The following is a 10,819-nucleotide window of genomic DNA, read 5'->3' as shown; positions in this document are numbered from 1 at the left end:
CCGGGTCAGGTGGCCTGTAGCAGACCCTCACTGTAATGTCACCTGTCCCTGCCTTCCCTTTAATCCTGACCCATAGGCTCTTGGTTAGCTCCTCATCCATCCCCAGGCAGAGCTCCATGCACTCCAGCTGGTCATTGACATAGAGGGCGACACCCCCTCCTTGTCTCCCCTGCCTGTCCTTCCTAAAGAGCCTGTATTCCTCCATCCCAACACTCCAATCACAGGAGCCATCCCACCGCATCTCCATGATGCCAATAAGGTTGCAGCCCTGCAGGCATGCGTACGTCTGTAACTCCTCTTGTTTATTCCCCATGCCAAGTGCGTTTGCATAGAGGCATTTAAGTTGGGCTCCCGATGAAGCTGTCTTACTGGCTGGAGTTCCTTTGTGCTGCTCTTCAGGCGCTCTCCTGCTGCCCTGTGTTCCTTCTCCAGGCTCTGGGCATCTATTGCCCCTCCCATCAAACTGGTGGGAGTGGGATGGATTGAGGTTCTCCTCCCCCGGCATCTCTAATTTAAAGCCCTCTTCACCAGCTTGACAAGCCTATGACTCAAGATGCTTTTCCCCTCCTCTGACAGACGGACCCCGTCAGCCCTGCGTAGGTCAGCTTTCTCAAAGCGAGTCCCATGGTCTAAGTAGCCGAACCCCTGGCTGTGGCACCAGTCCCGTAACCATTTGTTGACTTGCCAGATTCGACTGGCCCTTTCAACCCCCTTCCCTTTGACCGGCAGGACTGATGAAAAAACTACCTGCGCTCCTGAGTCCCTTCCCGCCACTCCCAGGGCTCTGTAGTCCTTCTTGATAGTCCTCAGACTGCTCCTGGCTGTGTCACTGGTGCCCAGTCTTTTACTGAAAAGGTAAGCAGCCAGTGCAGTTCTCTTTACAACTACCTGGGAAGTGACTGAAGAAGGTAAAACCGTACAAAAAAACAGTCAAGTGGCATTTTCCTCACTGTGACCATCTAGCCAAGCAGCAAAAAGAAGAGCAAGGGAATAGGTGGTTTCAGTGGATGAAAACCACATCAAGCTAATTAAACACGTACTTTGATCTTTCCGTGAATAAAATCCCTTCTGTGAGATTCATGTGGGGATTAATCAAGTTTCTTACTTTTGCCCATAAACGTATTACAGCAGTGAAATACAACAGGGGGATAGCGAACTTTGATCTAGGAGACCACCTAGAGAGCAAAACCAAAAGATTCTAGGCCTGACTTTAAATGACTGACCCATTTTTATGGAGTGGCTTTTCCTCCTGCAATTTATTAAAATGGAGAGGGGAAGGGGGAAAAAGGCTTGCTTTCTACAGCACTCTGGAAGCTACAGCTGAAACCTTTTACCCTACCAGGCATGCACTGTAAGTGAAAAAACCACAAAGTATCAGCATTGTATAGATTTCATATAATTGTTCCATGAAATACAACTTTCTGGACTCAACAGGTCCAAATTAGCCTTTTGCTCTAATTTAAAAGCGTATTCTGTTTCAACGATTACATGTGACTGGCTGTATGTTGCAAGCTACAGAATACATCTATGCAGTTTACACTTACAAGGCACAGCTCTGATAATATACTATAGTTGCATTATCTTCAGTAGCCACATGATTAGATATTGAATATTTTCCTCACAACGGCAACAAACTTCTCATCTGCTGGTGGCTTCCTCTGGCTGCCAGGCTGCAAGAATTTTTTGATTGTTGGAATGTTGCTTGTTCTTCCTTTAAAAGCCTGTAAAAAGCAGCAGTAAAGCCAATGAGAGTCAGGAAATTATAATTCCATCCTTTATAGCTTAAAAATCAGGTGACTTGGATTTTTACTTCTCAGACATACTTATTAAACTGAGAAAGGTAGCTCCTTATAGTCAGCTCAGCCCTCAGCATTTTCCATTAAAAAAAAAAAAAGCAAAACCACACCTACAACATATTAGTCTTTTTAGAAAATCCAGGTGTGAATATTCTGATCCACAATGCTGGTGCTATAAAGTTTACCTTAGTTTCCCAGATGGGGATGGGAGAAATTACTATTAAAGAGTTAAGAGTCATCTGGTAAAGGAGGAAGAAAAAAGAAAGAAAAAAGAAAATTTTTATATCTGCAGCCTGAATCCAAATCCTGCAGATATATTTGGGCAAAAAAAGAGGCAAGGACACGAATACCTCAGTGCAAAGCACCATGGAAGACAAGACGTAAGAAACTTAACAGCTCTTGTATATGATTTCTTCAAAATATAATTTTGCTAGCAAAAAGAAAAGGACAGGAACTGCAGACACAACAGGCCGCACACTTCCCCTCCTGATGCTCCTTGCTGTATTTGAAGACGTGGAAGTAGACATCGACAGGACCAAACTGGTAGCGTTAGTAAGCGAATTCCTGCCAGCTGAGAACAGCTGGGAAAAGTAGAGCTGGAGGAAGGCGAGCCCCCAGCAGCTCTGGGGGCAAGGCAGTCCACCTGTGTTCAGGTAGTTGTAGTCAACAGAAGTAGACCAGAGAACTGTCAGTGACGTAGTACAACAGTTCAAAAGATTTAAACATCAATTAGCTTTTAAAACTGGGCAGTGTTTATTATTTATTATGTTACATTCCATATTGAGATCAGATGATTACTGACCTGTAGCAGAGGGAATGCAGACAGTATATCAGGCTTACATTCTTCTGCCATTAAAATGGCTTCCAGCAGATGGATGTCTGCCCAGCTTAATTTGTTGCCAACAAGATAATCATGCCCATGGTCTTTTAAGGCCTACAAAATACGAACAAAAAAAAAAGTCCTATAAGATTTAACAATTTTATCTAGGTATTTCATTACAGACAGATTTCTACAAAAATACACAGCAGAGCAAATCCATGCAAGAATCTATAAAGTTAGAAAGTGATAGGTATTCTCACAACAAAAAATGAAATCAGAACTCATGTTTCAGTGTGCGCAGACCTATCACTCACTCTAACCCACTGCCAGGTAGCTGCAGCAAGTCCAGTCCCATAAGAAAGACTTAAATCATAGAAAAGAAACAGGACCAAAGTAACTAAGAGGTAGTCAAGACAGTTCACCTGTAGTGTAAGTCAAGTGAATTCCTAGATGTTTCAGCAAAATTTGAGATTGCTGATTATAGTTTGAAATAGGTCAGGAATGAAGGAAGACAGCCTTTCCACCCTTCATCCTGTATGGAAGGATTCTTTCATGGCAAACTGCTGATGCAAGAATCACAGCCTGCCAACGCTACTAATAGCTGTAATAGACAAGTTGTGGTGAATGTTGCAGCACAGCTTCACAGCAGTAACCAGCTCTCCAGCTTACCTTTTTCCTGAAGATTATCACCCTTGTAGCAGAAGCAGGAGAAGGAAACGTGTCTGTGCCTAATATATTCTAATGCTACACTTAAACAACTAACAAATGTGCACTAAAACTAGGACGTCAGCCTGCGACTTTGGAAGACGATTCCTTCTCCAGTCCCATCTGCCAACTTTACTATAAAAGAGGCAGTAACCTCTGACAGAGGCAAGGCTGATACCTTCATGTAGTTATTTCCTATACTGCTCTAACAAGGTCCACCACAGCTTATCTATGAAAGCCCTGTGGAAACTCCCAAACAGAGCATCAGAACCAGATTGCCTGCAGTGCTTTAAATTACCTTTTGCCGCTCTATCTGGCTGCTGAGTATTTAAAGTGCACACTCATAGCTAGGGATATTTTCTATTTGGATGGCACAACACATGGACTGCAAACCCTGCTAAGCTGAATCAATGGACAAATTAAAACAGCTGGTACAGAAGGAAAATTATTAATCATTCTAACAAAATTAACTAGGCTAAAAATAATGGAAAAGTTTAGCTGTGTCTTTACCATAAGTGAACAAGGGTTATTTAAAGACTTTCCTCCAGTGAGCATACACACTAAAACATATCATAACAGTAGTTTACGCCACCTAGGCAAAGGTTGGGAGGATACTGGTGTATAATTTGCTTTTTTATTTTTTAATAACTTAAATACTTATGTCATCAGACTTCAAATCTTTGAAAGATTAATGTGTGCAATGAATCTCTCTCAGCACAGCCTTCCATTGGTATGGCAGTGGATCTATATGAACTCTGATTACAGGAGTGCTGGCTTATGTTGTTTATGTGCAATTTTTTTTCACAGGGCAGCCTCTGTGGGTTTCGCGTGTGCTATTTCAGGCTCTGATAAAGAGGCATGTGAAATTGCATCTAGTCCTGTATTTTTTGAATGGACTTCAGCTGCCTGTGAACCAAGGATTCAAGCTAGAAACCCGGCTCAGCTCTGAAACAACACAGCTTTGTACCCTTGGCACAGACTTCCGAGGAGACTGCCTCGCTCTGAAAAAGCACTGTGAGAAAGTCTGTATAATAAAACCATACAAGGTACAAAAGGTAAAGTTAAAAACAGAAGTGGGCTAGTTAAGATGAGCACAGTTGGCTCAATTCAAACAGGAAAATGTTAACACCAAAAAAAATTAAAATATCCTAAAGGGAGAAACAAAACAAAACAACAGAACAAACAGCATGTTGGTAGAAAATGGCAACTCAGTTACATCCAGGCTATGTTCCAGGGAGAAGCAAAGAACAACCCGTCCCCCACTAAGCAACTCTTGCCTAGCCAAGAAACACTCTTCATCTGCTCTATGGGGGTGGCAAGCATACCAATGCCTTACCTCGTAGCTCATTAGAGGCTAACTCTTTATTGCATGCTAGCCAGTAAATAATTGCTTTATGCTTTTAAGCTAGATACATCCTGTTTGCAGAGCCTCCGTGCACACCTAAGGATATGCAAATAGCTATTCAGAAAAAGACAGTAATAGTCTGTAAGTATAATATATTTAAGCAATGGGTTTGAGAAAGATCACAGAATTAGGTCCTTAACTATAAAGCACAATTATATTTAACTTTGAACAGCAAGAGTATATTACACTTTCAGGCACTAAGTTCTGAAGGCTGGCACAAGTATTTAAACGGTACATTTATGCAAAAAGCTAGGAGCTATCAGCCAGCTAGCGAGGTTTAAAAAGTAGGATCTGCTCTATGAGGAGTCATCAAGAAGACAGCAAAGATACTCAGTACTGAAACCAGCCCGATATTATTTTGTGGCCCTCTTTTCACACTGCTGAATGCTGCCTCCACCATACGGTTCCAGAGTTGTACTGTCACTTGCCTTCTGACAAGTAGGTGTGTGGGGACAGGGGACTGGGGTGGGGGGAACCTGTACCCCACTTTACTGTCTTTGTGGACTACTGGTGATTTATCGCTTACCTTTTCATAAACAGGAAAGTACCTGGTTGTAACTCGTTCAATGATTAAGGCAAGATTCTTTTCTTTTGTGTCAGCTGGTTGAAAAGGGAGATACATGATCATTCCCATCAGGTCTGTTGTTCCCTCCACATACATATCAATCCTGAAACAAATATTTTTATTTCACATTTATCATTTGAACATTCCATTTTGGTTATTTTCCTGAACTACAATGCTGAAGTGATCACTGACTAAAATGCTTATTAGCAAATGTAACATAAGACACTAGTTTGTTTTCTTGTTCTTCCACTTGGATTCCTGGTCAGTTTTTTTCAAAGTGCAGATCTTTATAAACAGGCTCACAGTGTCTGCAACAGGCAAGGTATAAGTAAGAATCTGCAACCAATGTATTCAAAGTGGAGTTCACACTGTTTTCCATTGATAATCTATTCAGCTATGCTGTGGGAGAAAAGACCACATATACAGACCATGCTAGAGGAAAAAAAATAGTTTTGAGGTCTAATCATGAAAGGATCCCAGCTACCAATTGCCAGTTCAGACATGCCAGTCCATAATAATCCCCACAATCTCTGGAGCTTCCCCTCCATTATCACAGAATAAACCCCTTACAGTAAGTGGCAGTCAGTTAGGTTAAGGACTTAATTGAACTTTTGTGTGACTTTTTCTTTTCTTTTTAAAGAAAGAATAAATAAGGATTTTTGCTTTTGCATTAACCCTTTAATTATGACAATGGAAAGTATCCACAGCTTACATAAAGTAATATGAGGAAAATATTGTTTAATTTTCAGTAGCATTAAGCCACTGAACATGTCTTTCTTTAAATCAGCTGTGAAAGATTCTTTACATTTTGAAAAAAAGGAAATTAGAATACTTAAAGACACTTCACTTTTGCAGGCAGCTGTAGTTTTTCCTACTGTTTTCCCGTTTAAAGAGAAAAAAAAGGCATACTTAGCCTTTATTATTGTATTAAGTCCTGCAGTTGCCCAGGAACTTAATGCACTTCTGGTCTCTGTGAAATCAAATGAGCCTGAAGGTGGCCATAACATTCTCACTATGTTGACAATTAACAATCATTTATCAATCACGAAGTCCATTCACCCAATCCCTGGACCTGAGGAGACAACGCACTGGCAGATGTATATGCACCTTTACATGCAGATATTTCACAGCAATATTCTTCTCATAAATATTAAAAATCATAGAAAAGCATTAGTAAGGATAGTATGCACTGTTATTGTACCAGGCTCTCTCCTTCAGGTCTTTTCCATAGAGGTTGTACTTTGCTGCTATGTAGCTGAGGATGGCTCTAGTCTGCACCATCTTCATCCCATCGATCTCCACCATGGGAACTTGCTGAAATAGCAGGGATCCATCTGGGAAAGAAAAATAAGCAAACTACTCAGACTGCTCAGTACTACACTGAATCAGAGGAAGAGACCTGGTAATACACCAAGACATTTTCAATTCTGAGGGATGAAAGCATCCACCGGCAAGCAGGTCTCTCAAATCTTCTCTTTACAGGTCACATCGTATTGGAGGTCTTACAAAAATATCACCTGTTATCCTTTTGTTATGTTAGTGTGAATTTATGTTTAGGGTACAGTTTACAGACTCACCGTTGCGTAATTTTTCTAGGTCTTCCTTCGTTTCTATGAATTCTTCCTCAAACTGAAAAGCAATGATAGAAAACAACACTGTGTCACTCCAAAGGCAATGGAGAAGTGGAAGGAAGTCTGGAAGTTAGACTCCACCTCTCCACACTATTCCCCATACTTCTCATGATTTGTGTTGACCTCCTACTCCGATTCTTCATCTCTGCTCCAGCAAATAACTCAGGACTATAGTGTCCCCAACACCACAGTAATGGTCAATGCTTTACACTTCAAAAGCTTCCTCATTAAAAAGACCAGTCTACTTGCCTGCATGAACAATTAACAGACACCAAATCATTCACTTAAAAGCAGCTGATGCCACATGAAATATTGAGAAATTTTTAATAAGTTATGCCTCTGTTACGCAGCATTTATCTCCCTCTTTCCGCCTGCTGGCATTTTTTTTTTTAAATGAGGACATTTTAATAAGCGCAAGATCTTTGTTTCCTCAGCGCTCCTGCTCTGCAGCTTCTCTGTCAGCAACATTCACAAATGAGCACCATTAAGAAAGCCTTTCATTTCCAATGGAGTATAAATAGTTTCTGAGAAAATAGTTTCAAAGCACTGTATTCAAACAAAAAACTGAATGTAGAAATTATGGTTTTCACCTGATGTGAATCTAGATAGCTCCCCTACTGCCTTCAGGGCAACTCTGCTGATTTATCCTACTCAGGTCCTGACCCAAAGAACAAAAAGCACTTCGTTTGGAGATAATGTTCTGTTAAACCATGACGTGTTCTAAAGATTTTCATGTGGTACGCATGGTCTTTCAGTGGAGAACAATCATGAGACACAGGGAAGTAATGAGCACTCAGAGAAAGTCAGAGATACACAGTTTTGGTCTGTAGCAAGGATTTAAGATCTCAGCTTAAAGTATGTTTCAAAAAAGACACTTAACAATTCTCTTTTTATGTTAAAATCCTTTTACTGCACAACTATTGCTCAAGGAATACATTAAATACGAGAGAGTGTATCACTGAATCCAAGCATTCTGCATCACAATATGTAATGTTGTGCCTACCTCTAAGCACAGATGTAATTGGAAACCTTTCTAAAGAATACCTATTTTAATCACAGATTAATCTGACCACTTTATAAAAAAAGGCACAAACCTCAACCCCGGCTGCTGCTAACAGCCATCGGATTGACTCCATCTTCCCCCTTCCCTTGGTGTAGTGCAGCTTGGGTTTCCCCGCCATGATTTCAGAGTTCTTGTTTCCTGATAAATTCAAGATGATAATCTTACAGGAAGCATTTTTTAAATTAGCATTTAAAATGTTCCACTCCAAACAACTAAATACAGTTAGATGAATGTGAAAGTAGAAGGGCAATCAAGGCCTAGATACTTGGGCTTGATGCAACCAAGTTTCCTCTGGATTAGTTGGAAAAAAAGAAAAAGTACACACTACCAGAATATGCAGCAATTCAAAAAAGAATCATGACAGAATGTAATAAGCATCTACTAAATCACGTACCTATCTTTAAAAATATTAACATAGCTTTAAAAGCTCACGAGCATTTTACAACCAAAGCAGAACTGTAGGGTATTCCTGAATAAATACATTTTTAACCTTGTAGTGATGCAATCTCTTCAATAGGTGTTTTGTGACAGCATCCATGTCATACGAGACTTGAAAATGTACTATGTCAAATGCATTTTCACAAGAACGCCAACCCAGAGACACCAGCGTTATTTTCACACCTCTCATTACATTTCAAAGCCCCGTGCTCCTGTGCCTTTACAAATATGAGCTCTTAACAGCAACATATATTCCAGCATATATTTCACCAGGCCTGCTGACTTCCATATCTAGCTAGTTCTGTTTTGACCATTAGCCAAATCACAATATATCCATTACAGATAATGTGGACCAACTTAAGACCCATTCCAATTTTACGAACAACAGTTAAACTGTAACAGGGATTTATATCCTATTTCCCCTGAAAACTTAACTTTAAAATCAAAACCAAACAAACAAGACTGTGACATCTGTTGGGCAGATAAGGCCTGGTCAATGCCCACAGCAGCAGGGGGCTAAAGTCAGCCCACTGGACGATGGCACTGGGATGAAACACTTCATCCTTTCAAATTTCCCTAATAAGTGCAGTCACATGCCATAGCATGAACTCGGCAGCTAATGTGAGCTTGCCTGGTGCTGGAAACAAAGCTAACACTGTATTCTTATCACTAATGGGTCCCAGGAAGAACAAAGCAGATTTAATAAGAAGACAAAGTCACAGACTAACAGAGTGCTTCATCGTTAAGCCAAGGTTTTATCTGTTTACAGGCAGGCTTATTTATTCTTGCATAGACTTCACAGTTGAACCATAAAGTGGAATCTGGCCATAATCCCAAAGGCATCAATGAAGAGGCAGAAACAAACAGCACAACAGCGAGAGGGGAGACCACATCCCTGGCCTTCTCCACTGAAGTCCTTTGTGTTGGGTGGTATCTTATCAATAGGCCCTATAGCAAACAGTCATTGCTCTACTAGGGGCTGGACTCACAGGAGAAACATGGTGCCCCAGTCCGAAATACAGGTCTTCAAAACCGCTGCTCAGCTTCCATCTAGCCCTGGCAATGCCTATATTCCCAGACACCTCAGTCTCTTGCAAAAAAGTTCTCCTGATCCGTAAATATGTGCTTTTTAATAAAGACTTGACTATGTCTTGACGGTTTAGAGTTGGCATCTAGTCTAGAGCTGCTGGATGCCTAGCTAGATTCCTAATACCTGAACACATAAACAAGGCATTTAGAGAAGTGCCTTATCACAGCTACCTTACCAGGCCCTACACACAGACGAGCATGACCTACGCTGCATTTCTAACTCCCATAAGTGTATGAGTTACACTATAGCAAGAGAAAGAGCTCTCAACCTTCCATACTTCAAAAATACTTCATTCCCTGGTGCTCCAGGAAGTAGATGACTATCTCAACTCCACAGAGAGGAGAACTGCACTTGGGCCCTCACAGACTGGACAAGCATTCTAACCTCCAACACATGGGATCAAGGCAGGGAAACACACTACAAGGACAGGCTAGCGTAAGCGGAAAGAGCAAACTTCCCCGACCTCTCCCCGAAGCAGAGGTAGAGCTGATAAAAATCAGCCCAGCCAGAGCCCTGCTTGCCAGTGTCAGCTCAGTGCTCCACTCCAAACAACTGGGAAAGCTGAAGAGCAGAGCAAGTGTCAGTGGAGAGAAGTCCAGGTATCAACATAACCTGTACTTGTTCATCACAGTTCCTTGTGAGGACTGGCCAAGGGTTGAGGCTTTTTGTCCGGGCAAGAAAAAGCTTACATTTTCCTGGAACTGCACTGCTTAAGGACTGACTTTGGAGTTTAGGCTGAATGCTTACATAGGGTTGCAAAATACTTTGGTGACTCTGTTACTGCCCTGCAATGAATACCCCTTTGTAAAGCAGTGAGTCATGAATAAGTAGCAAAGTTGGTGCACTATCCTTCTTGAATAGCAATAATGGACCTGAAAAGAAATCACAAACTTTCCTGATGTTCTAGTGCATCGGACCTTCCTCGGACCTCAGCCAGGCAGTTGTCAGAGTGACAGCTACTGCTGTGATCACTGTATTAAAAAATCACACTATTTTGTCCAAAACAATTCAGGCACTGGCCTTCCAGTGAGAAACAAGTAAGTGAATTTAACAGCAAGCTCATAATCTGCTGCAAGTTCTTAAACTTTCTTCCTAATTGAAAGCGGACCCCAAAGTAGCTCTCTGCAATGCTTTGTTCCTCAAACACAGCTCACACAGAATGACCTTACAGCACAAGCCCCATACTGCATCGAGCCCGGTTCGGTCTTGAGACCGTCCTAAGACTGTAATTGCTCACCAGCGTGTAGTTTCTACTGGGACTCAGGCCAAGTCTGGATTCAAAAAGCGTTCCTTCCACCACCCGAGC

General features: G+C 41.4%; 2 protein-coding genes across 3 annotated transcripts in view; one reads left to right on the top strand and one right to left on the bottom strand.

Moving 5' to 3' along the window:
* Window positions 1-5,125, top strand: part of TMEM14A (transmembrane protein 14A) — a 17,416-nt gene extending 12,291 nt beyond the window's left edge. For both annotated transcript variants that reach the window (XM_009333191.1, XM_009333192.1), the window contains exon 4: window positions 4,129-5,125. In XM_009333191.1, coding sequence (XP_009331466.1) covers window positions 4,129-4,403 — 275 coding nt within the window. In that variant the 3' untranslated portion in view covers window positions 4,404-5,125. The remainder of the gene's footprint in view (window positions 1-4,128) is intronic.
* Window positions 1,375-10,819, bottom strand: LOC103924635 (glutathione S-transferase). The gene is made up of 7 exons (XM_009333197.1): window positions 10,751-10,819; window positions 8,017-8,123; window positions 6,869-6,920; window positions 6,493-6,625; window positions 5,253-5,394; window positions 2,599-2,730; window positions 1,375-1,721 (listed from the first exon to the last, which is right to left on the bottom strand). Exons 2-7 carry the CDS (start codon window positions 8,101-8,103, stop codon window positions 1,599-1,601), a joined length of 669 nt encoding a protein of 222 aa, XP_009331472.1. The 5' UTR covers window positions 8,104-8,123; window positions 10,751-10,819; the 3' UTR covers window positions 1,375-1,598.

Source organism: Pygoscelis adeliae, unplaced genomic scaffold, assembly GCF_000699105.1.
Source record: "Pygoscelis adeliae isolate BGI_AS28 unplaced genomic scaffold, ASM69910v1 Scaffold57, whole genome shotgun sequence".
Taxonomy (NCBI): Eukaryota; Metazoa; Chordata; class Aves; order Sphenisciformes; family Spheniscidae; genus Pygoscelis; species Pygoscelis adeliae.
The sequence above is the reverse complement of the archived record's forward strand: the minus strand, read 5'-3'. Positions and strand labels throughout refer to the sequence as shown.

What these genes read in the sequence shown, in the direction of transcription:
- LOC103924635 (XM_009333197.1), bottom strand. Translation starts at nt 8,103, where the DNA reads ATGGCGGGGAAACCCAAGCTGCACTACACCAAGGGAAGGGGGAAGATG. An exon ending in GACCTGAAGGAGAGAGCCTG is followed by an intron (nt 5,395 to 6,492) that starts GTACAATAACAG and finishes TATTTGTTTCAG; the next exon opens with GATTGATATGTATGTGGAGG. An exon ending in CTGCATTCCCTCTGCTACAG is followed by an intron (nt 1,722 to 2,598) that starts GTCAGTAATCAT and finishes TGCTTTTTACAG; the next exon opens with GCTTTTAAAGGAAGAACAAG.